Source organism: Rhineura floridana, chromosome 2, assembly GCF_030035675.1.
Source record: "Rhineura floridana isolate rRhiFlo1 chromosome 2, rRhiFlo1.hap2, whole genome shotgun sequence".
Lineage (NCBI taxonomy): Eukaryota > Metazoa > Chordata > Lepidosauria > Squamata > Rhineuridae > Rhineura > Rhineura floridana.
Genome location: NC_084481.1, coordinates 121,419,377 through 121,447,244, shown reverse-complemented (window position 1 = coordinate 121,447,244; position 27,868 = coordinate 121,419,377). Strand labels below are relative to the sequence as shown.

Below are 27,868 nucleotides of genomic sequence, written 5' to 3'. Positions count from 1 at the left end.
TATTTAATACCTTGTTTTGGAATTCTAAAATTTTCCCTTGCAGAGATCACCTCTTACACCATTGGATTGCCTTACTGGCAGACTGTCCCATCACAACTCAGATGTATGAAGACACAGCACTCATAAAGGATCATACTTTAGTGAATTCCTTGATTCGTGTGTTGCAGACTTTGCAGGAGTTCAACATCATACTAGAGGCATCCCTCGTTAAAGGAATAGACATCTGATCTGCTTCTTGCACTGTAAAAAAGCACCAAGGAACAAAACATTATTAGTATGCAAAAATACTATCTGCTAATACATTGCATCGAAAAATTTATGTCATTCACTACAATTTTTCTGGAAAGAAACTCAAAACAGAATGTGGAAGTATGGATAGAAGCTCTATTACCTGATGTGTAACAGGGATAAAATACCTATGAATCACTTTTAGAATTTATTTGCTGATTTGCTTTTACACACTTTCATGTGAAAGAATTAAGATGAGTATTGTGCAGCTTATTTTAAAGCTGTAATATTTCTTTGCCATTGAAAATGATGCAGTGAAAAGCTCTTGGCATCCTCTGAACTTGCCTTCAGACTGTATGTTGAAAAGTATAGTTACATTCCACTTAAGCTAAGAGTCAATCACCAACTGAAAATCTAATAGTATATTATAAACATCATAATAATTGGCTTTTCCATGTTGGGTCACTGCTCTGCTGCAAGAAAACTAAAAGTTTAAATATTGTTTTTAATAGCCTCAAAGCACTGTATGCATTAGCAAATTTTTTTTCTTTTATTTCGGTTGTCAGTATTATTTTGTAGCAGAGTCTGGAAGAGTGAATCATGCAGATGTGCAGAGATCAGTGATATTTTTTCATAAGGGTACAGAATTGCACAGAGAAAATTATAAATGTGTTTTTAACTGGCATTTATTTATTTAACTTTTCATCATGTTGTAATGTCTTTGTGTAAGAAAAAGAATACTATATACTTAACATGCTTTGTTACATGGTTGTTGTGTTTTGAATTTAGGACCTAATTAGAAAACAGCCCACTTAAGGCCAGAATAAGAGTATGTGTTAGCAAAATACGTCTCAGCATGAACCTGACTTTCAAATCCAGTTTGTCATGACTAACTTTAGACCACTGATTTCATTGGGTCTTCTCTGAGTATGATATACGTGGGATATCACCCGTAAATGATTGTCCTAAAACCAGATGTACTCTATATAATTAGCTAACAGTCTAATAAAAGACAATGCAATACTGACCCGGATTCCATGTAATGCTAAGCCAAAGCATGGTTTAGTGCGAAAGACCAAACATTCAGGTTTCCGAAGTGAAGGATCACAGCTGCCGCACTCCTCCCCCAGTTAAGCTGCTGCTGTGCTACCTGGGGCTAAGCCATGCTTTGGCTTAGTGTTACATCTGAATCCAGGCTTATGGTTTGTCTCACTCCAGACAAACCACAAACTGTAACCAAGGTCTGTCCTTGGTTTCCTGCTAACAGTTTGTCTGGGGGAGGGAGATCAACTATAAGTCGACAACTGGGTGTAACACTAAGCAAATCATGGCTTAGTGGTGGGTAGGGTGGCAGAAGCAAGACCAGAAGAGGAATGCTGCAGCCATTAACTTTGCTCTAGGAACCCACACATTTGCTTATTTGCACTAAGCCATGATTTGGCTTGGCGTTATGTGCAAACTGAACTGGTATATAAATGTGAGAATCAGATAACAGCAGCAGTTTCACAGTTGTTTGATATCTTGCAATACTGGCATTATTTCATAACAACATCACAAGCACATGTGCTGGTGTGAATATTTTTGGTTGGGTATGAGTGAGAGCAGTATTACTGTGACTGACATGCTGCTACTCAATGTAATACTATGTCAAGTCTTTCACTTGGTAAGCCAGTTCACAGGCAGAACACATGTAACATTTTCTTTTGAAATGCTGAATGTTCATGTGCTTATTTTTGTGTTTTCTTAAAGACTGGGGTTTTGGATACTTGTGAACATGGTGTAAAATATTAGAATACCCACAAAATGTTCAGAATCTGTGGACTTTCTAAAGAGTAAAGTGTCAATTGAAGAAATCCAGTGACAGCCTAGAAGCAATTGTTCTTGATAGAATTCTCAACTAAAATCCCTAGGAGATACCTACTTAATTGAGGAAACATTAAGATATACTGTAGAATGCTTTAGGTCTCTGTATTAAGATTCCAGATTCTACAGGCCTTTACTGTAAAAATGTTGTGTCAGAAGTTAGGCTTTTTAACTTCTGATAAAAAAGTTTTCAACTGTCCATCTTCAACAAGTAGCATTATTCTTTATTTTCTACATCTTGTGGTCATTTTTATTCCACTTAAAAATATAGCACATGTATTAAATTTTACTATTTTTACTTTTCTTGTTTATTTTGTTATTATTTTGAAAAGCTTTTATTATTGCTTCTATACAATTATTTCTGATTTGAATTGCTTGTCTTTGTAAGATTGTGCTAGAGATTGGAAAGGTTGCAGCCCTCATTATCTCATCATACTTGATAAACATACTCATGCTGATCTTGGGATGCCTGGCTCTACAGAGGTTACTTCTATGTTAACACAACAATATTTTTTTCTGTTAGCTCAATTTAAAAGTATAATACACGTTTGCATACAGACTCTGTGAAGATGAGAAAGCCTGTTACTCTTCTGAAGACTTCCTTTTGCAACATCACATTCCCCAAACTTGTATATAACAGAAATTAGGCTTTTATGTTCAATATAAGGGTTGCAGAGGAGCTGATACAGTTCACTACTTCATCAGAACTGAAGAAGAAAAGTATGTGTGTATTCCACACTCATGGTTAGCTTTACCTCAGAGAGAGTGAATTGTACTTCCTTTAATTGTTTATACTATCCAAGAAAGCAAAAACCACCCCTACAATTCCATTACTGCTGTGCTACATTACACAAGTTTTTGGTGCTGTTCCTACTATCTTTTGAGCACATGGTATTTAAAATTACTAGGATCTTTTCAAACAAAACTAAGGAACCATGTACTCATACCCATTTTTTTTGGCTCATGTACAGTGGGACAAATTATACCAAATAAATGGGCTTCTAAAGACAAGTCAAATGGGTGGGAATCCTTTCTGGGTCTAAGGATCAAATTTCTGTGTTGCCGAACCTCCAAGGGCTCCATTCCAGTGGTGATCAGAATGAAAAAGCTAGGTGGATCCACACTCAGACGCATGCATGGCTTCCTGGGAGCTGCACCTTATTACAATGGGGCCCACCCATGTAGCTGGTCATGCACTCTCGGGAGAGGAGGGGAGTGATCTGAAAATTGGGGGTACATCCATCACCCCCTTGTCATGGTCAGACCACTACTTGGTGAGGATGGACTTTTCGGTGCCACAAACCCTCCGTGGGGGTGGAGGACCTATTAAGATGGTCCGCCCCAGGCGTCTGATGGATCCTGATGGATTCCTGAATGCACTTGGGGACTCTGGAGCATGCACACAGCCACTCGGCTGAGACCCTGGTGGAGGGGTGGAATGCCGCAATCGCCGGGGCATTAGACCGGGTGGCTCCGAAACGCCCTCTCCCCCTGAATAGAGCTCAGACGGCACCGTGGTTCACCCCACGGTTGCGAATTCTGAGGCGGGAGGTGAGACGGCTAGAGCGCCGGTGGCGGAAATCTCGCTCTGACGACGATCGGACACATGTTAGAGCGGCTGCGGCAGCCTATCATGTGGCAATAAGGGCAGCAAAAAAAGATTTTTATGCTGCCTCTATTGCATCTGCAGAGTGCTGTCCCAGGAGACTGTTCCAAGTGGTCTGGAGCCTGGTCGGTCCAGTTGCTCTGGAACCAATGGAACATGCTAAGGCCTGTAGAGTGTACAGCTTCAATGGACCAGCAGAACCAGAAGTCCAGTAGCGTTTTAGTGTGCTTAGTTATGCCTGCTGCAGGATGAAATAATAGACCACCAGCCAAGACGTTCAGGAAGAGAAACTTTACTTGTTTCAATAGGTTTGTCACACCGTGCTCCTTCGCTCTCTCTCTCCAACCAACTATAACGCATTCCTATTACCCCCACACCTCTGTGTGCTTACTCAAGCCTTTTATTGCTGCTTCTTTGATCTGTTACAGCTGCAGCCTGACCTTGGGCGTTTCTCCCAAGTGCTCTCAATTAACGGCTTAACTGTTTCCTTAACTCCTACTGTACTGTCTGGAAATGGCTGTGTTGCCCACCTAAGCCTGACAGCCCCCACCTTCCAGACAGACATTGCAAGTTACAATTTTACAGTGTAAGTATATAGTTCTTTGGTTACAAAGTTACATTGCTTTACATTTTACAGTCTTCAGGCATTTTTTTTTCACTTTTCTACATTCTTTTGAGGATGAACACATTTAACACATATATGCACAGTCACTGTCACCTTCTTGAGCATACTTTGCCATTCGTGCTCTTATGCTATTTATGAACAGGGTATCACTGTCTGTTATTACTTTGCACTGTTTGTTTTCCTCACTGTTTGTCTCACCCTGTATGGCTGATACTTGGAAACATTCTGGCGGTTTCCCTATGTTTTGTCGTGTTGACCTCCTTAATGTTTCTGTTTCTTGTTCCTGTTCTGTTTCTGTGTCTGTGCTTGATGCACTGCTACTTGAATCAGAGCTGCTTCTCTCTATCTCCTTTTGTGTTTCTTCCCTTTCCTGTTTTATCTGTTGAGCAGGCTCTGTTGCATTTAAACCATTTGTGTCACTGCAATCTAGAGTTACATATGTTCTGTGGCTCTCTGAGTCTTGTTCTTGTGTTCTAACACTCCTGCTGAGTGTTACACTACCATCCTGTGGAACCCACACACGGTAATTAACATGTTGAAACCCCAACACATATCCCTTTTTCGCTCTGGGAGCCAATTTTCCCTTTCTCTTTCCCTTGGGAACATGCACCCAGCATGGGGAACCAAATCTCAGTATGTGTTGTAATCTGGGCTTTCTTTTGTACAACATTTCATATGGTGACATGGCTATAGTTCTATGCAGTACTCTATTCTGAATATATGTAGCATACATTAAACTTTCTCCCCAGAAAGATTGAGCAAGGCCTGAATCCTTTAACATTGCTCTCATAGCATCCTGCAATGTTTTGTTTTTCCTTTCAGCTGTCCCATTCCGATGCGGTGAAAATGGGGCGGTTACAGCATGGTTTATTCCTTTCTTTTCAAAATATTGTTCCAGGGACTTTCCAGTGAACTCCCCGCCCTGGTCAGATCTAATCTGTTGCACCTGTGTGCCATGCTGTACTTCCACTCTGGTCAGAAAACGTTTTAATTTCTCTGCAGCCTCATCTTTTGTTTTTAGTAAATTTACATGACAATATCTTGAATAATCGTCAACAATCACGAGAAAATATCTAGCACCACCTTGCGTTTTGGGAAATGGTCCCGCTAAATCAACATGTATAGTTTGATAAGGTTTATCAGTATTTCTTTCAGCTACTTTGTTAATTGGAGCTATAGTGGCCTTTGTTTGCTGACATACTTCACACTGCATGTATTGCTTGCAGTCTTTTAGTTGTACATCAGCACTGAATTGAGCTGCCTTTTTCACAGTCTCATAATTTACATGCCCCAGCCTTCGGTGCCATTCATGGATACATTTATCATGGGTTTTCTTATGTGTCAGTAGTGAGGCCTGTGCTGTAGGGTTTACTTTTACATAGAACATGGATTCTTTACAATATCCCTTTAGGCACACCTTTCCCTTTTTCATTATTTCACATTTCTTGTTACTGAATAACACACTATAACCCATTTCCAATAGTTTTGAAACTGACAGAATGTTGTTAGTTAAAGTGGGCACAAATAAAACATTTGTCATTATTGTCTGTAAAGCATATATCTGTACAATACCCTTACCCATCACCCGTTATTTAGTACCATCAGCTAAACTCACGTCTTCATCAGCTGGCACCATTGTTTTAAATAAACTTTTCTCTTTTATGAGTGAATGGGTGGAACCTGAGTCCAAGACTCACATACTATTGTCTCTGTTTACAATGTCTTTTTCATTCTTTGTCTTTGCACTCACCAACTGCACGTGTGAGGGTTTTCTTCCGTCCCTCCTCCTTCTCAGTGTCACAGTCCCGCCTTAGATGATGCAAGGAGCCGCAGTTGTAACATGCTTTAGTCCCAAAAGCCTTTATCTCAGTCTTTTCTTTTCTTTCACTCCTTTCGATTCGTCCCTCTTGCCTTTGTTTTGTTTCTTTTCTTCTCTCCCATTCTTGTTTCAGTTTGTCTGCAACATATCGAACCGAAAGTCCAGAATCGGGCATCGCTTCAAGGGCGCTTATGACAGGATTCCAAGAATCATTGAGTGTTGAAAGAGTGATATAAATGTTCTGTGTTTCCGTATGTTCCACACCCCTTTCCTGTAATTCTGCAAATAGGCTTGCAATTATTCATTAAGTGTTCTGACATTGTCACTTCGTCTGTTAGCTGCATTCTGTATAGTTGTCTCGCAAGACTTATTCTACTGCTAGCTGTTGCTTCAACATAATAGTCTTTTAAAGTAGTCCACATTTCCTTAGCAGTATTTTTACCTCTTAGATTTAATAGTTGCGAGTCTCCGACAGCCAAGATTATGAATGACTTCGCTCTTTTGTCCCAGCGTAGCCATTCTGCAGGTGGTGGAACGGAGGGGGGTTGTTGGTCAATTACCTTCCATAAATCTTCTCTGTTTAGATAGGCTTGCATCCGCAGCCGCCAGCATGAGTAATTTCGTTCCGAGAGACGTTCCAGTGGAATGCCAGCCAAAGTTACTCCAGCCATTCTCGCAGACTTCCTTATCACTTTGGTTTCCTGGCAACACAATCCTCTGCCGCTGCTTTGCCGCTCTCCCACAGCTCACCAGCTCTCCGGCTCAGCTTCCTTTGGTTGTCCGGCATAGCACAAGCTTGCTTTACTGGTAGCAAACTGGTTGTTACTGGTGTGGAGCTGGGCCCATAACCCTTTGTAGAGTGTACAGCTTCAATGGACCAGCAGAACCAGAAGTCCAGTAGCGTTTTAGCGTGCTTAGTTATGCCTGCTGCAGGATGAAATAATAGACCACCAGCCAAGACGTTCAGGAAGAGAAACTTTACTTGTTTCAATAGGTTTGTCACACCGTGCTCCTTCGCTCTCTCTCTCCAACCAACTATAACGCATTCCTATTACCCCCACACCTCTGTGTGCTTACTCAAGCCTTTTATTGCTGCTTCTTTGATCTGTTACAGCTGCAGCCTGACCTTGGGCATTTCTCTCAAGTGCTCTCAATTAACGGCTTAACTCTTTCCTTAACTCCTACTGTACTGTCTGCAAATGGCTGTGTTGCCCACCTAAGCCTGACAAGGCCTCCTGTGATGAATTTGCTAAACACTTTGCAGAGAAAATCAATCGTATTAAGAGTGCTATTCCGTGCGCTGTGGACATAGTGAGCAAGCCAGAGGTGACCAGTGGTGCTCTGGTGGTGTGGGATCGGTTCCAGCTTCTTCCATCTGATGAAGTGGACAAGGTGCTTTCAACCTTAAAGCCAACCACTTGCTTACTCAATCCTTGCCCATCGTGGCTCATTATGAGCTGCAAAGATAGACTGGGTGAGGGGATCAAGATGGTGGTAAATACATATCTCGAAGAGGGAGTAATGCCATCAGTGCTCAAGGAGGCAGTAATAAAACCAATCTTAAAGAAGCCCTCCTTGGATCCCCAAGATCTGAACAACTTTCGCCCAGTCTCAGATTTGCCATTCTTAGGCAAGGCGGTTGAGCGGGTGGTGGCAAAGCAGTTGCAAGCGCACTTGGAGTAAGGGGATTATCTGGATCTATTTCAATCGGGCTTCAGGCCTGGACATGGGACTGAAACAGCCTTGGTCGCCTTGGTAGATGATATGAGGATGGCATGGGATAGGGGCGAATGCACCTTCCTTATCCTCCTTGATCTCTCAGCGGCTTTCGATACCGTTGACCACATTATCCTTCTGGACCGCCTGAAGAGATTAGGCATGGGGGGCACTGTATTGCAGTGGTTCCATTCCTTCCTCTCTGGTAGGTACCAAAGAGTGGCATTGGAGGATGAGGTCTCGGATCCTTGGCCTCTCACTTGTGGGGTGCCACAGGGTTCCATCCTCTCCCCGATGCTGTTCAACATCTATATAAAGCCGCTGGGGGCAATCATCAGGAGATTTGGGCTGCAATGTCATCAGTATGCGGATGACACGCAGCTCTATCTCTCATTTAAATCTTCACTGAGGTTGGCTGTAGAAACCCTGTCCAAGTGCCTGGAGTCGGTGAGTGGCTGGATGGGAAGGAATAAGTTGAAGCTGAACCCTGACAAAACCGAGGTACTCTTTGTGGGAGACAAGGGAAGGCTGGGGGATGTGGTCCTGGTGCTCAATGGGGTACGATTGCCCGAAAGACCAGGTCCGCAGCCTGGGGGTCATTCTTGACTCCCAGCTGTCCATGGAGGCTCAAGTCTCGGCTGTGAGCTGGGCGGCGCTGTATCAACTCCATCTGATACGGAGGCTGCGCCCCTACCTTCCCAACCATCTGCTCCCACCGGTGGTACATGCCCTGGTCACCTCTCGCCTAGACTACTGTAATGTGCTCTACGTGGGGTTACCCTTGAAAACGGTCCGGAAGCTGCAACTGGTACAGAATGCGGCGGCTCGTCTGATTAAAGGCAGCCGCTGGCAAGATCACATCACTCCAGTGCTGAAGGAGTTGCACTGGCTACCGGTTGTTTACGGGGCCCAATTCAAGGTGTTGGTTTTGACCTTTAAAACCCTACACGGTTTTAGCCCAGTCTATTTGAAGGAGCACCTCCAGCATCGTCAGGGATGCCGCTCAACAAGATCAGCCTCAGAAGACCTTCTCTCGATCCCACCGGTTAAAATAGCTAGACTGGTGAGGACTAGAGAGAGGGCTTTTTCAATAGTGGCCCCCACCCTGTGGAACTCTCTCCCAAATGATCTCCGCCATGCCCCTTCTATGATGAGCTTCCGCCGGGCCTTGAAGACCTGGCTCTTCAGGCAGGCTTTTGGGGTGGGTTAGGTTTTTACTGTTATGGTTTTAAATTTTAACGTTTTAATGTATTGTTTTTTATCTTGTACGTCGCCCAGAGTGGCTGGACAACCAGCCAGATGGGCAACTAATAAATTTAATAAATAAATAAATAAATAAATAAATGTGTGCACACAAATGCACAGAGCTTCCCCACTCACCTGATGGATGCAAATCAGCTGGGGTGTGTGTGGTATTTTCATCCTCATCATGTTGGTGGGAGGAAACCTCTCCCATCTCAGTGCTGTTAAGGGAATGAAAATGGTGCTTTCATCAGATTTCTGGCACAGGATGTTTAAAACTCCCTTCCCTGCAATCGCACCTATTCCTCAATTGAAAAAAATCCTCTAATCCAGCCTTTCCCAACCTTTGGGACCCCAGCTGTTGCTGGACTACAATTCCTATCATTCCTAACCAATGGCATGCTGGTTGTGGCTAATGGAGGTTGTAGTCCAACAACATTTGGGGACCTAAAGGTTGGGAAAGACTGATCTACTCTGTTGCAGCAGCAAACAAAACACATAGCATTCCCATCCACCCTTCTGACCTGGCACTCCTACTTCTGGACCAGTTAGCAAACAATAATAATAATAAATTAGAGATTAGACAAAGTAATTGGACACAAGCATCTGCTCCAATGTTTTCCAGTGGAGATGGCTGGGAATGCCCAAGAACAATGGCAGTCACTGAGAACTTCTGAATAGTACTGTCCCAATAAGTCTCTGGTGTTTTTTTAATGCAGTAACACCACCAGTAATTCTACAGCTGCCATCAGGAAATACAGGAGGAGACTGGTAGACCACTGGGAGAGGCTTTGCTGGCCATTTCTGGCCTGTGGACTGGAAGTTCAGCACTCTCGTAATGTAGCTTCACCAGGGACGATATATTAAAGAAGGACAAAACCAGTTCTTTAAATTCAAGGAAGCTGTAACTTCAAGTTTTCCAACATTAAACCCTGTGCTGTAGGGCAAACTTTTTTTAAAAGAGAATTTCCCCAAAACTATATTATATAGCCACGAGAGTGGCTGTATACTATAGCCAGCGTGGATTTTTCACATTCCGCAATGTTAAATTGAAAATATCCCCCATGCCATTCTGATGCTTCCCATAAGCTCATTTCAAAACAAAACCGTACCAAACTTATAGTCCTGAACTCAGAAACGCTTGCTTAACAGCCCTCTCAATTTTCATGGCAATACACAAAACAGTCAGAGAGAATAGAGCGTTCAAAGTGTAAAAAGACAAGAGAGAAAACCCAGAGCCCTTTTGGACTTTTTTCTGTCAGAGTCCTCAAAATCTGTTGAAATTCATTAAAAATCTGCCATGTTCACAGAGTACCTGTAATCCCAATACTGACCTTGCCCAATACTCTGACCTTCATCTTCTGCAGTTTAAAAGTTTTAAAAAATGCCTGGCTGCTTTTTAATAAATTGAAGAGATTTTGGCTGGAACCCTATGATAACGTCGGGTCATGCTCAGTAAGAACCGTCAAAGCCAGACTCGCAGCTGCTGGGCTTGCCTAATCAGGGGGCCACACCCACACCAGACTTTGATTTCACTTGAGACAGTCATGGCTTCCCTCAGAGAATCCTGGGAAGTGTAGTTTGTGAAGGGTGCTGAGAAGAGACTCCTGTTCCACTGAGAGAGCTCCAGTGGCCAGACTGGTTTAACAGTCAGCCACTCTGATTGAAGGTCTGTGAGGGGAACAGGGCATCTCCTAGCAACTCTCAGCACCCTTTACTAACTACACTTCCCAGGATTCTTTGAGAGAAGCCATGACTTGTCCAAAGTGAAATAAAGGCCTGGTGTGGATGTGGTCAGGAACAGCTTTGGTTTAAATTTGGGTGGGAGGCTACATGTGCCTGCTGTAGAATAAAAAGGTGGGGGAAACCGTGAAAAGCAGTGATACTGTTCACAATGTTTTCCTTTTGGAAAGGAAAGGGGCTTCCCTTCTGCCCAGTGCCCACCCACCCAATCTCTTCCCCCTCCCCTCCCTGCCCCTCCCCCAGGTTAATGTTGGACTTGAGAGACCAGGGTTTGGATCACCACACAGCCATGAAGCTCACTGGGTGACCTTGGGTCAGTCACTGCCTCTCAGAGGAACGCAATGGTAAAACCACCTCTGAATACCGTTTACCATGAAAACCCTATTCATAGGGTCACCATGTCGGGATTGACTTGAAGGCAGTCCATTTCCATTTTCAAACATGACTGCACAGAAATAAATCCCATTGAACTCAAAAAGTATGCAAACCATCAAACCCACCATCCCTTCTCCTCCCTCCTATCCCCCCTCTTGCCCCTTCCCTCCTCCTTCCTTTGCCCCTCCCTCCTCATCCCCTTCCAATCCCCTCCTCCCCTTCCTCTTGCTCCTCCCCATGGTCAGTTTTACCTATCTTAAGCATGATTGCACGGAAGTACATACCATCAAACTCTATAAGCATTCAAATGATCAAACCTGCCCTCCTCTCCCCCTTCCTCCAATACGCTCCCCCCTCCTCCTCCCCCATGGTCATTTTTCCCCTATCCTATTCCTAACCATGATTGCGTAGGAGTAAATCCCATTGAACTCAATAAGCATGCAAAGGGGACCTGCATTTTCCTCTCCTCCCCCTTCCTCCTCCTCTCTTCCTTCTTCCTCCTCCCCTGCCCACTCCAGCCCTCCCCCCCAGTCAGTTTTACCTATCCTAAACATGATTGCACGGGAGTCAATCACACTGAATTCAATGAACATGCAAATGATCAAACCTCTCCTTCTCTCCTCCTCCTGCCTGCTGCCATCCCAGTTCTCTCCTCTGCACTCCCTCCCCTCCCTCCTCCTCCTCCCACTTCCCCATCCCCTGTGGTCAGTTTCACCTATCCTAAGCATGATTGCAGGGGAGTAAATCCAACTGAACTCAATATGCATGAAAACGATCAATCCATTCTCAGCAAACTTGGACAGGATCCCATTTCTCACCTCCTGGATTAAAAGGCAAGGAAATTCATTAATAGGCAAAAAAGCTTGTGGTTTAAGAATGTACCTATAGCCCACAGATATTTCTATCAAACTTTAACAAGCAGGGAAATTGGGCAGCTATAGTGAATGCACCAGGGGAGCAGGAGACCTGAACTCATCTCTGAGATATTGTACTGCCCTATAAATTGGTCAAAATGGCTGTCTTCACCATCATGTGACATTGACCAATAAAAAGGCTTTGAAATTAATAAAAATAAATTTGACACAGATTTCTAGGATGAATAATGAGGGAAATAAAAATTTCTACTTTAGATTATCTGTAGAAACATTAGTAACACAGGAAAAAAGCAAAGTAAGAAGAACACCAACAAACATACAAAAAATGTAATTCTTTTTTGGAGACAGCAGGTGTTGCCACCACTCACCATATGTTCAGAAGCACGTTACCAAATTTTTCCAAGCTACACAGGAAGTGGATAGGACTGTGAAAGACATACAAAAATATAATTATCTTTGGAGACGGCAGGTGTTGCCACCACTCACCATATGCTCAGAGGCACGTTACCAAATTCTTCCAAGCTACAAAGCAAGGAAGAATTTGGTAATGTGCCTTGAGTATATGGTGAGTGGTGGCAACACCTGCCATCAGCCCAAATAACAGAAACAAGTAATGCGCTGTGCTGATCTTGTTTTAGCAGGAGGAAGCCACAATTTTTAAACAGTTGATGTAGTTCAGATAGTCACTTTAAATATTTTTGATTTACTTTGCAATTTTAGTGAAGTTTCCTATAGTAAATCATTTTCTTTTGCTTCTGTTTCTGTGAATATGTGAAGTATAGCAACACTTCGCAACACTAAAAAAAAGCTCCAAAAACAATTGTGGAATAATGGCACTGACTATTCTGCAGGATAGTTTCCAGTGGACATGAGGCATGTCTCAGTTTGCACACGATAAAACAGTGGGAGGTGAAATATATTCTAGCAAAATTCTAGGTGTGCTCTATGTTTTTCATTGATCATGCCCACCTTTCCTTAAGTGGAGTAGTTTAAGCATAGCAGGCCGAAAATATGCATCTTGGGCAGGCCAAGTTTGTTTTTTCCAACAGCTAGAGTCATTGCTTAAGTAGCAACCTATTGTAATCCGTCTGATTTTACATCAAACTGCAGTTTCAGATTCAACTGTTAATGCACCCAAAATAGAAAGAGAATAACCTCCAGTTGGAAGGTTGTCTTCACCATCATAAGACACTTACCAATTAAAAGGCTTTGAAATCAATAAAAATAAATTTGACACAGATTTCTAGGATAAGAGAAATATAATTTTCTAAATTAGATTGTAGAAACAGTAGTAACACAGAAAAGAAGCAAAGTAAAAAGAACACCAACAAACATACAAAAAATGTAATTCTTTTTTGGAGACAGCAGGTGTTGCCACCACTTACCGTATGTTCAGAAGCACGTTACCAAATTCTTCCAAGCTACACAGGAAGTGGATAGGACTGTGAAAGACCATCCCAAATTGTGTTTGCATTTTTACAAATTTGTAGGGCAGTACAATATCTCAGACAGGAGGTAAGGTCTCTTGCTTCCCTGGTACATTCACTTTAGCTGCCCAATTTCCCTGCTTTTAAAAGTTTGATAGAAATATCTGTTGGCTATAAGTATGTTCTTAAACCGCAAGGTTATTTGCTTATTAGTGAATATAATGCATGCATTTAGCAAGGAAAATGTTCTAGCTAGATGGCGCTGTTGAACAGAAGCTTGTACATAATATGGTTATTTAAAGTACAGGAACTCTATATTTCAGTATTTTACTTTGTACTGTTAATATTTTTTATCTATATCTTTATAAACCTTTAGATGCTCATTTTGTCAGTTCCTTCACATTTTCACACTTTGGACAAAATATCTGTGCCTTCTTCCCAAATGGTTCTTAACCCTGCCTCTCACAGATCCTGCTTTGCCCTGTGACTTGTCAAAGAAGATGGTGTCTCATTTGTCCTTTCTATAGCTGGAAGCATGCCAGATGTTCTCTGCTGTGGTCCTTAGCACCCACTGTCCTATATCTTGCTAGGCAGCTGCTGTCTACCCACCCTTGTTCTGGCAACTACTGATATCCACTGCTTTTTACCTCTGCTACTATAATACTTTGCCTGTTTCCCACTCTCAATATGATAAAGTTCTCCATCCTTCCCTTTTATGTAAGTGCTGCTGTTCTTGGCAATATGTGTCTTAGGAGGGGAGATCTGAATGCAAGCAATGTATTACAAAGACCATGTCAATGATACACTATCCACATATACAAATCAGAGGTGACATTGATTCTAGATAACAAACTCATGCAGACAACCTTGGAACCACTGGATTAAATAAAATCCTGAGTAATTTTGAATCTTTCTCTAATCTGAGTTTGAAATGTTCTCTGAACTTTTGTTAAAAGGATGATGAGAGAGGAAATGTTGCTAGGTGAGACCTACAGCAAGTAAGAAATTGTTTTCCATTTCATACTGATCATTTTATTGAAAATGCCCTGTGGTATTTGAAAATGTTGGAAGACTTGAAAAACCCTGGGCAGCACAATGGAAGAAATCTATATGGACCATTGAAGATGTATGCATGAAAGGTCAATCCTTCACTATGTTTATGACAGTGCTCTCTCAAATCATAAACTTCAAAATATATGTGCATCCAATCATATCACACTGATTCACTATAAAATTCATTATTGCAAATTTCCTGTGCTCTTTTTCGCCATGATATCCAAGAGAACAATGCTGGCAAAAGGTACTGTGTGGTTAATTTATGGCCTCAGGGAAGAGTGGGATGAAAATATCAGGTAAGTCAGAAGTGCTTTGTCTTACTGTTTTCTATTTTTTTATATAGCTACTTTAACTATACTGGTACAAATCTCTGAGTTTGCCCTGGCACCTGTGATGGAACCATCTGGGTAGGCACCTCTAAGAGGCAATATAAATATTGTACAGAGAAATATTCAAATTTGGAAGAGACAAAGCACAAACACAGTGGAGATTATTATGGGGGTCTTTCACCCCCTTGAAGATGCCCACCATCTGACTCTTTGGCCAGAGTTGTGGGTTTTAATTTTTGGGTCTTAATTTGGTATGGTTTAACTTTGTATACTTGCTTTTAATATTTTTAATTGTTGCAAACCGCCCAGAGAGCTTCGGCTATGAGGCAGTATTTAAATGCAATAAATAAATAAATAAATAATAAAACATCAGTGAAATAGTTAAATGTGAAAATCTCTATCTGCAAAATAGGGCAATAATATGAGATGCAAAATATCTGCAAACATAAGGACTAGAAACTGGCTTTAATTTATGTGTGCACACATGATTAAATTAAAAATGCATGCGTGTGTCCACCCTTGAAGTTTATTGGAATGCTTGTTAGTTGGGTTCTACTGATTTTTCAGCTATGGGAAGAATTGTTGTTGTTGTTATGTGCCTCCAAGTCAACTATGACTTATGGCAACCCAATGAATCAGCGACCACCAAGGGCATCTGTCATGAACCACCCTGTTCAGATGTAAGTTCAGGTCTGTGGCTTCCTTTATGGAATCAATCCATCTCTTGTTTGGCCTTCCTCTTTTTCTACTCCCTTCTGTTTTTCCCAGCATTATTGTCTTTTCTAGTGAATCATGTCTTCTCATTATGTGTCCAAAGTATGATAACCCCAGTTTCATCATGTTAGCTTCTAGTGATAGTTCTGGTTTAATTTGTTCTAACACTCAATTATTTGTCTTTTTCACAGTCCATGGTATGCACAGAGCTCTCCTCCAACACCACATTTCAATTGAATTGATTTTTCTCTTACCTGCTTTTTTCACTGTCCAACTTTCACATCCATACATAGAGATCGGAAATACTATGGTCTGAATGATCCTAACTAGTGTTCAATGATACATCTTTGCAATTGAGGATCTTTTCTAATTATTTCATAGCTGCCCTCCCCAGTCCTAGCGTTCTTCTGATTTCTTGACTATTGTCTCCATTTTGGTGAAAGACTGTGCCAAGGTATTGATAATCCTTGACAAGTTCAATGTTTTTGTTGTCAACTTTAAAGTTACATAAACCTTCTGTTGTCATTACTTTAGTCTGTTTGACATTCAGCTATAGTCCTGCTTTTGTGCTTTCCTCTTTAACTTTCATCAGCATTCGCTTCAAATCATTACTGGTTTCTGCTAGTAGTATGGTATCGTCTGCATATCTTAAATTATTGATATTTCTCCCTCCAATTTTCACATCTCCTTTATTTTGGTCCAGTCCTGCTTTCTGTATGATACGTTCTGCGTATAGATTAAATAAATAGGGTGACAAAATACACCCCTGTCTCACACCCTTTCCGATGGGGAACCAATCGGTTTTTCCATATTCTGTCCTTACAGCAGCCTCTTGTGCAGAATATAGGTTGCACATCAGGACAATCAGATGCTGTGGCACCCCCATTTCTTCTAAAGCATTCTATAGTTTTTCATGATCTACACAATCAAAGCCTTTGCTGCAATCTAGAAAGCACAGGGTGATTTCCTTCTGAAATTCCTTGCTCCATTCCATTATCCAATGTAGGTTTGCAGTATGATCTCTGATGCCTCTTCCCTTTCTAAATCCAGCTTGGACGTCTGGCATTTCCCTCTCCATATATGGTAAGAGCCTTTGTTGTAGAATCTTGAGCATTACTTTACTTGCATGAGATATTAAGGCAATAGTTTGATAATTACTGCATTCCCTGGGATACCCTTTCTTTGGAATTGGGATGTATATGGAACGCTTTCCAGTCTGTGGGCCATTGTTTAATTTTCCATATTTCTTGACAGGTTTTTTTCAAAATTTGGACAGATTCAGTCTCAGTAGCTTGTGGCAACTCTATTGGTATGCCATCTATTCCTGGTGATTTGTTTCTTCCAAGTATTTTAAGCGCAGCTTTCACCTCACATTCTAAAATTTCTGGTTCTTCATCATACGGTTCTTTCCGTGAATGAATCTGTCATCCTGGCATCTCTTTTATAGAGTTCTTCAGTGTATTGCTTCCATCTTCCTTTTATTTCATCTCGGTCAGTCAGTGTGTTTCCCTGTTGATTTTTCAACATCCCTACTCTTGGTTTAAATTTCCCTTTAATCTCTCATCTTTTGGAACAGTGCTCTTGTTCTTCCCTTTTTGTTGTCCTCTTCTATTTCTATACAGTAACTATTGTAATAGTTCTCTTTGTCCCTATGTACTAGCTGCTGTATTGTTGCATTTAGGGTTCTGACTGTGTTTCTATCTCCTTTTGCTTTTGCTTTCCTTCTCTCTTTAACCATTTTAAGTGTTTCTTCAGTCATCCATTGAGGTCTTTCTCTCTTTTTAACTAGAGATACTATCTTTTTGCATTCTTCCCTGATAACGTCTCTGACTTCATTCCATAGTTCTTCTGGTTCTCTGTCAACTAAGTTTAAAGCCTCAAACCTGTTAGCTCATTAAGCTGAGTCATTCCCCATGTTGGGAATGGGTTAACTGTATTACAGTAATTATGTGAAGGACACACAGCTGCACTGGATCAAAAGGGCTGGCTATAAAACACAAGCCCAGAGAGCCAGGCTGTGTGGGGGATGGTAGGAGTGTAGCTTATGTTGGTGATTGTTTATGTATGCACTGAGATAAAGTTTGTTTTACTGGCACAAAGCTCAAGAGTGTCAGAGTGCTTTCTTCCTGTTTGCTGGCTCGGGAGTGCTGTTAGGCTGGACATCTCTGTGTCCTGTGCAACAAGTAATGTCTGCCTTGTTGGTTCAGGGCACAAGAGCTCAACAAAGGGCCATCCAAGCCATAACAGCGTTACTTTGAAGCTGAGCAACAGACGTAGAACCAGAAAGTGCAATAAGGCAGCTGAGAGGGATAGAAAGAATGGCAGCGTTTGGAAGTGTGTCTTTTCCCTTGGAGAGGCTGGGGAGCACCAACTACTCCTACTGGAAGGTAAAGACTGATGCTTCTGGTGAAGGAGGGCGTGTGGCACACAGTTGCAGAAGACCCCCCTGCAGCCCCACCGGCAGAGTGGATAAGGGCGGAAGAGAAAGCTAAAGCTCTTATTATGCTAGCTCTGGAAAATGAACAATTAATCCATGTAAGGGGCTTAAACACTGTGAAGGAAGTGTGGAATGCTTTACGAACTGTACACGTGAGAAAAACTGCAGGCTCTAAGGTCCTACTTACTAAAAGACTTTACCAAACATGTTACAAAGAAGGCGAGTCCATGCAGATGCATTTACAAAACTTACAATGTTTGTTTGCCGAACTGCAAGAAATGGACATGCAGCATACACAGGAACAGATGGCATACATAACGCTGTCGACTTTAAATGAATCCTGGGGCGGAGTAATAAGCGCATTAGAAAGTTTGCCAGATGCGGAGCTCAGTGTTGATTACATCACAAACAAATTACTTCAAGAAGCAGAACGCTGACAGGAGAAAAGCAAACAAAGCAACAAAGAAAACCCGGAGCAGAATGAGCGAGGTTCCATGGCATATGGAGTGAAACGCTGCTACAAATGTGGTTCCCCAAATCATCTACGCAGACAATGCCAGGCTGAGATGAAAAGAAGAACACAATAATGCGAGAAAGACCCGTTTAAAGTGCATGTCGTAGCAACAAAGGAAAAGAACAATGAACTGAACAGAGCATCCTGGGCTGTAGACTCGGGAGCTAGTCATTTTTTGGCGAATAATGACAAACAGTTTAAAACCCTGACCCCAACAACAAACCAGAACGTTTACTTGGCGGATGGAAGCTGTCGTGAAGTAAAAGGGGTAGGAGTGGTATATCTAAAATGTTTACAAACGCTAGTTACAAATGTGCTTTATGTTCCCAGTATGGACAGGAATATAATATCTGTAGCCGAGTTAAATGATATGAATTATGTTGTTCACTTTGACAAAGGGAAATGCACAATATGTAAGGGAAACAAGATATGTGTTATAGGAAAGTTCAAAGAAGCATTGTAAATGATGAAGCCCCACTATGTGTAAACGCAGTAGGAAATAAGCCTTATCATGATAAATGTATACACTTGTATCACAAAAGGTTGGGTCATGTCAGTTATGCAACACTTCTAAAAACAAAGAAGCATAGTGCAGACCTAATGTTTAAAACCTGTACGCAGTATGAGGACTGTGACATTTGTAGTGAATGGAAGTCAACAGCAGCTCCCATACACAAAGAAAGGCTGATAAGCACGCAAAGGCCATTTCAGCTAATACACATGGATCTGGCCGGTCCCTTTAGGCAATCTAAAGGCAATGCTAAGTTTTATTATGTGTTGGTCGATGACTACACGAGATACGCTTTTGTTTACTTATTGCATAACAAAGCAGAAGCTGCTAAGAAGCTACAACATTTTGTGGAATGGGTAGAGGCTAGATTCAAGACCCGGATAGCAGCAATCCGGTCTAATACAGGAGGAGAATTTTTATCCTCAACTCTGCAAAAATATCTCTACAACAAAGAGGTAAAACATGAATTAACAGCTCCTTTTTCACCCCATCAGAACGGGATTGCAGAGAGGTACAACAATTTTTTACAAGACACTGTGAGAGCAATGTTAGGAGACTCCCCACTTACCAGGGATTTCTGGAGTAAATGTACAATATATGCTAACTATCTGTTGAACAGAGTATATACAAGCGCTGTAGAATGTACGCCTTATGAAGTGATGTTTAACAGAAAGCCTTATCTTAACCATGTAAGAAAATTTGGTGCAGTATGTTGGGCTCATATTCCCAAACCTCAACGTAAAAGGAAACAGGGTCCGAGAACACTAAAAGGTTCGGGGCACAAGAGCTCAACAAAACCTGTTCCTTATTTGATCTTTATATGCTTCTGGGATGTTATTTAAATTGTATTTTGGCATTATGATTGCTTTGTTGGTCTTCTTCAGCTTTACTCTGAATTTCAATATGACCAGTTCATGATCTGTACCACAGTCTGCTCCTGGTCTTGTTTTCGTAGAAAGTATGGAACTTCTCCATCTTCCGTTTCCAGTTATATAATCAATTTGATTCCTATATTGTCCATGTGTACAGTCGTCTTTTCAGTTGCTGAAAAAATGTGTTTGCAAGAAACAAATTATTGGCTTCAAAGAATTCAATAAGTCTTTCTCCTGCTTCATTTCTGTCTCCTAGGCCCCTTTCCCCACAATTCCTAGTTCTTCTATGTTCCCTACTTTTGCATTCCAATCCCCCATGATTATCAGCACATCTTGTTTTGGTGTGTGATCAATTTCTTCCTGTACTTCTGCATAAAATCTCTCCAATTCCTCTTCTTCTGCGTTTGCTGTTGGAGCATAGACTTGGATGATGGTTATGTTAATAGGTTTCCCATTTAATCACATTGATATAACTCGCTCAGACCTTGCGTTGTAGCTCCTAATTGCTCTTACTACATCACTTCTCACTATTAAAGCAACCCCATTTCTTCTTAATTTCTCATTTTCTTCATAAAATATTTTGTAGTTGCCTGATTGAAAATAATAATAAAATAATAAAATTTTATTTGTTAGTCGCCCATCTGTCCGAATTAATGGACACTCTGGGCGACGTACAACAATATAAAATACAATATAAAACAATATACAGTCAACAAATCACAACATCAACATCAATTCATCTAAAACCATCTTTCAATTAATACAGTATAGAAACTAGTCCGCCCCAGAAATCCCATAGGCCTGCCTGAATAGCCAGGTCTTTAGGGCTCAGCGAAAAGCCATCAGGGAGGAGGCATGTCGGAGGTCAAAAGGGAGCGAGTTCCAGAGGGTGGGGGCCACGATCGAGAATGCCCTCCCTCTGGTCCGCGCCAGCCTAGCTGTTTTCACCAGTGGGACCGAAAGAAGGTCTTGTGAGGCTGATCTTGTTTGGTGGCATACTTGGTGATACTGGAGGTGTTCCTTCAGATAAACTGGGCTGAAACCGTATAAGGTTTTAAAGGTTAGTACCAACACCTTGAATTGGGCCTGGTAAACAACTGGCAACCAGTGTAGATCTACCAACACTGGGGTGACATGATCCCAGCGACGGCTCCGCTTTATCAAGCGTGCCGCCGCATTCTGTACCAGCTGCAATTTCCGGACCATCTTCAAGGGTAACCCCACATAGAGCGCATTACAGTAGTCTAAGCGAGAGGAGACCAGGGCATGTATCACTCGTTGGAGCAGATGTATAGGAAGGTAGGGTCGCAGCCTCTGTACCAGATGAACTTGGTACCAAGCTGCCCGGCTCACTGCCGAAACCTGAGCCTCCATGGACAGCTGGGAGTCAAGGATGACCCCTAGGCTGCGGACCTGGTCCTTCAGGGGTAATCTCACCCCATTAAGCACCAGGTCTAAATTTCCCAGCCTTCTCTTATCACCCACTAGCAACACCTCGGTCTTGTTGGGGTTTAGCTTCAGTCTGTTCTCTCCCATCCATCCACTTACGGTCTCCAGGCAATTGGACAAGGTATTCACAGCCAACTCTGGTGAGGACTTAAATGAGAGATAGAGCTGAGTGTCATCCGCATATTGGTGACACTGCAGCCCAAAACTCCTGATGATGGCTCCCAGCGGTTTCATATAGATGTTGAATAGCATGGGGGAGAGGATAGAACCCTGTGGCACTCCACAATTGAGAGGCCAAGGGTCTGAAACCTCATCCCCCAGTGCTACCCGTTGATGTCTGCCGGAGAGATAGGAACGGAACCACCGTAAAACAGTGCCCCCTATTCCTAATCCCTCCAGGCGGTTTGAAAGGATACTGTGGTCAACGGTATCGAAAGCCACTGAGAAATCCAGGAGGACGAGGAACGTGTATTCTCCCCTATCCAACACCCTCCTCATATCATCCACCAGAGCGACCAAGGCTGTTTCAGTTCCGTGTCCAGTCCTGAAGCCCGATTGGAAAGGATCTAAATGTCCCATTCCCGACCATTTTAGTTCGTTCACACCAAGTATTGTAATGTTGATGCATTCCATTTCTTGCTTGACAATTTCTAACTTCCCCTGGTTCATGCTTCTTACATTCCATGTTCCTATTGTATGCGGCGTATCAGCCTCTGGGCTTCCTTTTGGCTTTGACCCAGCTGCGTCATTAGTCACAGCACTACTCGTACTTGTCCTTTGTTCTTCCCCAGTAGCTCGGTGAGTGCCTTCTGACCTGGGGGTCCCATCTTCCAGCACTATCTCGTGTTGTATTTTGGATACTCTGTTCACAGGGTTTTTGTGGTAAGAGATATTCAGAGGTGGTTTACCATTGCCTTCCTCTGAGTTTGGATGCATCTTAGTCTGGTGTTCCAGCTTTGACCATTCTGCTAGGCGTCTAGCCTCTTGGTCTAGATTCCTGAAGGCATTGCTCTTAGCTTCTTCAAAACTCTCAAACCCCCTCACCACGCTATAAAGTATACAAGCAAGCAGGTCCCTGCCCCATGGAGCAAGAAAACATAGAAGAAACGAGAAGAAGTTAACTGGTGGCAGGGGTAAACAGGGAAGCAATATGTGGTTGTTTCTGTTGCAAATGTTTAGGCTTAGTTAAGGCTGTTACGGTAGGGTGGGGCCGTGCCTTGAACTAAAAATCTATTGATAAATAAAATAGGAACTAGGGGATTATGTCATAGGCTTTGTAGAAAAGGTGGTCTTTGAGGAAGCTTTGAAGGAAGTAAGAGGTTATGTTGCATATATGCCTGGAAGTTCTAAATATAAGGGGCAGCAAGGGAGAAAAGTAAGAATCTTTTATTTAATGGAAAGGTGACCTTTGGATGGCTGAGAGTGGTGGTGGAGCTGGAGGAGGGAAGGTCGTAGGCAGGGATGTATCCAGATATATAGGAGCAGAGAAATAAGAGAGAAGGAAGACTTTGAAGGTAAGGACCAGAAGCTTGTGCTGAATCCAGAACTGGGCATGAAGACAGTGTAGGGATTTAAGGAGGGTGTCATAAGATCAGTGCACCAAGACAGGTAAATGATTTTGGCAGCAGAGTGCTGTGTGGATATAAGGGGACCAAGGAGAGACAACAGAAGACCAAAGAGAAGATTGCAGAAGTCTAGGCAAGGGATGGCCAGAGCATGAATCAGTGTTCTTACTGAGGGGACAGTGAAAGGGTTGAATGTTTGCAACCTGAATATCACTGGTGAATGTTTTTAGCTGTTTTTAGTATGTTTTTCATGTTAAATTGTTTTGTCTATGTTTGCCACCCTGGGCTCCTTTGAGAGGAAGGGTGAGGTATTACTTACTTACTTAATTAATTAATTAAAGTTCTGCATGACTTTGCTTCTGAATATAAGGAACAGAGGAGAGAGAGGGGTCACAGGCTATGTGTCTGTTGAACAGGACTGACAGTAAGACTGCTAGAGGACAGGGAAAGCAAACCAGGGGAAGAGGGCTCGGGAGGAACACAGGAAGCTGCCTTACACTGAGTTGGACCATTGGTCCATGTAGCTCAGAATTGTCTACACTGACTGGAAGTAGCTCTACAGAGTTTCAGGCAAGAGTCTCTCCCAGCCCTGCCTGGACATGCCAGGGACTGAACCTCTGTCCTTCTGCACGCAAGGCAGAGGCTCTACCACTGAGCTACAGCCCTTCCCCTAGAAGGGCCACAGCAGGAGAGGAAAGATGATAAGGTAATATTGGATATATTGAGTCTGACTTGATGAAGCATCCAGGCAGAGATGTTAAGAGAGCAGTTGGATGTGTGAGATTGGAACGAGGTGAACAGAGAGGGAGGAGTGTCATCTGCACATAGATGGCACAGAATGCCATGGCTCTAACCAATGTTCTGTGAGTAGCTCTGCTCTCACGAGACTTCCCCTTCCTCTCCTACCCCTGCACTCCCAAAACCTGCTCCAGAGGGTCCCCCAAACCCACCAGATATGATTTTGAGGGGGTGCAGGAGGCTGCAGGGGACGGGAGGGGAAAGTTAATCTCATAAGGGTATGCTTGAGTAAACTGAATTATATCTATGGGAATATAGATATGGGAACTGTAGTTAGATGAAATTCTGTTTGCTATTATAAAGGGGGCTGACTGTTTTGACTGCTTTGCTTTTTTATTATATATTGATTAAGAAAAGAGTTGATTTTCTTTTGTCTAATCTACCATGTTTAAAAATAAGGTTGATTTTTTTAAACTTGATTTTTATTATTTTTTCTTGAAGCCTAGGGGATATTTTGTTCAGTCTACTATGTTTGCCATGATTTTTTTCTTGTATTTTTTGTAGCTCATTATTATATACAATGTTTATACGAAATGTTGATACTAAAGAGGATGTTCTATTCAGTCATCAATTGCATTTTATAGATTGTGTAGTGTTTTTGTATATTTGCTGTTTAAGATGTTTTAACTTATGTTGCATACCACGTAGAGCTTCATTTAAATATAAGCTGTAAACTGTCTAAATAAGTAAAGTTCGGTTCTGCAAGCAAACGTTTCTCGCGCTAGTGGAACAGTGTATCACACATGGGATTTGATGAGGTCGCCAGGGTTAGAGTGTAGACTGGAGAGGAGAAGCAGAGGGGCAGAACAGATCCCTGAGGACCCCAACCGGGAGAGGGAAAGCAGAAGTGTTTCTGCCAATAGGAATAGTTAGTCCAAAACAACTGGAAGGCACCACACTGACTACCCTTTCTTAGAGAATCAAAGAAACATCAAAAAAGAGGTTCTGAGGATTCCTAGAGTTGGTTTGGACCAGAGAGGTGTGGCAGTGTTGTCTGCCCAAGTAAATGGCAGAAAAGAAGAGAGCATAAATTTAAAGTGGCCTTTGTCAACCAACTCTTTTGTTCTTCTCCAGAGGCATTCATCTGCATGAAAACATAATCAAAACAGAGGTAATAAATCAGGGTCAGGGATAGGAGCATGGCCTAAATAGTTACAATTGTGTACTGAATTTGGATGTAATTCTACAGCTTGCTGATTAAAATTTTGTGTGTGTCTGGCTACATTATCCATCTTATTTCGTATATGGGTATTCTACCTCTTGTAGCATGTGCTTAATATTGAAATTTTGAAAATGATAGTATGTGGGGAATGCAATGTGTGTCATAGGCTGCAACTGTAGCACAGTTACTTCAGAGTAAGTTCCACTGAACTCTGTGGTGTTTGCTTCTAGATGAACATGAATAGGTTCCTGCTGAAAATGTATCTGTTTATGCAGTCCAAATATGAGCAATAGGTAAATGTATTTTAAAAAATGTAAAATGTCCTTAATTCTAAAATGCCAGGTGCCTGGCCTTAAGGCTGCCTGGAATGCACATCCTTCCTGGGGCTCTTCTACCTTCAAATTAGATAAACTACAGGTATCCTTTGTTGATTCATGCTTATCGTGCTACAATGGGCAGCCTATTCTTGCTCTGAATACATACAAACGTGAAACATGTCAAATGACTCCACTGATTCATGCAGTTTTCATATAGAAAATTGCACCCTTGTGTGTCTTTTTCCGAATAAAGGCACTATGCTTATGCTTGAAGCCATTTATATAGGGGACAATCGAGTTTGCTTCGAGAATATTTGAGACCTGCCTCAAAGTATATCTTAAAGGTTTAAGTATTTCAGATATGGGTGACCCTAAGGAGGGTGACCTACGTTGTGAGTCAGTCATGCATAGTTTTGTCTGCAAGAGGGAGTGTCCATTAATTAATTAATAAATATTAGTCTGTCATCACCTTTCACCATAGTAGCCTAACTTTAAGGGATGTGACCTCTCAGGTAAGAGTCGGAAAAAGACGACGGCAGCAGCAGCAGCAGCTATGCCTCTCTCCCGGCGCGTGCGTGTTACTTCCCTGCCTGTCTCTCGCGGACCAGCCAGCTCTCGCACGTGAGGGGAGGCTCGGGGCGGGTCAGCTGCTTGCAGACGCCTCCCCTTGTGGACGCGCGTAGGGCCGGGCCCCAGGGGGAGGCCGCTGTACAAGTAAGAGCGGCGGCCGCAGCAGCAAGCAGCAACACTAATAACAGGCGCCAAAGCCGCTGCCAGCAGCTCGATGGGGTCCGGACTCTGCTGCTTTGTAGTGAAGGCGCTAATCCTCCTGCTGCTGTCGCCGCCGCTCCTACTGCTCGCCGCGCCTCCCCAAGGACAGGTCCGCGCAGCCGGACTCCTGTTCGCCGGTTAGTATCCAGTTCTTGGTGTTTGCGGAACAGCTTGGCAAATCCCCCGAGGAGCGAGGCTGTTAGGGCTGAGTGAGCCGGGCGGGTCTTGCGGGGTATCGCCTTTATTATTTTTCTTTGTGGAGCTAAGAGCCATGCATGAAGGTAGCTCCATTCTTGGCGCTTTGCTCCAGATTCAGCATTTAAACGGCTGGGTTTTTTTTAACTACTCTGGGTAGAGTTGAGGGGAAGTAATGCCTTGTCTTAAGAACGTGCCCCTTCTCTGAATGTGTGGGGCTGCCTGCCCGTGAGTTAAAGTTAAGCTCGTTTTGGCAACCAGCACACGCACTGACTTGGTGGGACAGTTGGAAACATCCAGGTCATCTTTGCATATGATGGGCATTATCATTGGCCACGGTACACCAAACAACACGACTTGTTCTGTTGGCTCCATTGGCAGTTAGAGCCTGTGCATTGTTCACAGTATGCATTCATATGGAGTCAAATTCCATAGATTTCAGTGCATATAACTTCCAATAAATTTCAGGAGAGCAGACCTATTAGTTGAGGCAGCAACAAGAGATATGGTTGTGGTGGTATGAGCTGTAGTAGGCAATAGGCTCTGATAAATAGGCTGTGTTCTAAGCTAGCGATTTAGGCTGCAATCCAGTACACACTTACCTGGGAATAAGTCCCATTGAACCAAATGGAATTTACTTCTGAGTAGACATGTATTTGATTGCAGCCTCAATGTCTCAGGAACCAAAACTCTGTGTTCTTTTGCTTATATGTCTCCACAGAATCTTGCACATTATAAGTGCTTACATTTATGACCTCTTTGTTTTTTAGGTTCTCATCCCAACTCCCAGGTCTTTTTAAAAAAACAATTAACTACAATTAATTGGAAAAACTAAGGATAGAATCCTCTAGTACACTTACCTGAGACTAAGCCCCATTGAATGCAGTGGGGCTTATTTACGAGTAGGCATATAGGGCTGCTAAATTAATGCATCCAAAGGTTCTCAGAGTAGTTTTTAGAACTGAATTATCAGTGTGCGTCAAACAAGGCAGTGCAATACATAAAGTACATCTGGTGTTTTACAAATAGATGGGATAGCTTTTAACTGGGATAATGATTAGCTTTAGCTGATTTATAACATGGATTATAATATACAATGTTGGTCTTTATGGGATAAATGTTTTTTAATGTTTTCCCACTATTAGAAAGTAAATAGCGGTAGTAAAACATATAATGAAACAAAAAAATGAAAATATGTTGATATGGATCTAATTTAATTGAATATGAAATTTAAATATTATTATACACTTTTGCCACTGCCATACTTTAAGCCTGCTGTATTTTCTTGAGGGTTTTTGTTTGTTTTTACTATGAATACATTTCATAGCAAAGAAGGTATTACCAAATAGAATAACTGCAGATTTACATTTGTTGCATTTATTATACTCGTTATGGTATTTCATGCCTGCTCTTTGCAAATGGAGATTGCAAAGTTGTTGTTTCTAAGTCACCATATGTGAAATGCGATTTTAAAATAATACCTTATGTTGTAGATTGAAATGAAACATGCAGTAGTACTTGTTTCTGTGGTGGCTATAGCCTATGATAGGTACATTTAGTGATGAAAGTTGAATAAAATAAGATGCTTCTGCCCGCTTTATGCTAGCAATATTGGTTCAAGTTCTTTTTTTAGCAGAATGAAATGCTGATCCTAAACAC

The 27,868-nt window shown here is 42.2% G+C and overlaps 2 protein-coding genes and 1 long non-coding RNA gene across 7 annotated transcripts in view; 2 read left to right on the top strand and 1 right to left on the bottom strand.

Annotated features, from left to right (window-relative positions):
- The window catches only part of DENND5A (DENN domain containing 5A), a 142,078-nt gene extending 139,694 nt beyond the window's left edge, over positions 1-2,384 (top strand). For all 5 annotated transcript variants that reach the window (XM_061610372.1, XM_061610371.1, XM_061610374.1 and 2 more), the window contains one exon: positions 44-2,384. In XM_061610372.1, coding sequence (XP_061466356.1) covers positions 44-227 — 184 coding nt within the window. In that variant the 3' untranslated portion in view covers positions 228-2,384. The remainder of the gene's footprint in view (positions 1-43) is intronic.
- LOC133377085 (uncharacterized) lies at positions 17-25,853 on the bottom strand. Its single transcript, XR_009760609.1, has 3 exons — positions 25,713-25,853; positions 9,238-9,320; positions 17-240 (listed from the first exon to the last, which is right to left on the bottom strand). It is a non-coding gene; the product is annotated as an uncharacterized LOC133377085 (long non-coding RNA).
- The window catches only part of SCUBE2 (signal peptide, CUB domain and EGF like domain containing 2), a 116,509-nt gene continuing 114,429 nt past the window's right edge, over positions 25,789-27,868 (top strand). The window contains 1 exon segment of the mRNA XM_061610378.1: positions 25,789-26,151. Coding sequence (XP_061466362.1) covers positions 26,028-26,151 — 124 coding nt within the window. The 5' untranslated portion in view covers positions 25,789-26,027.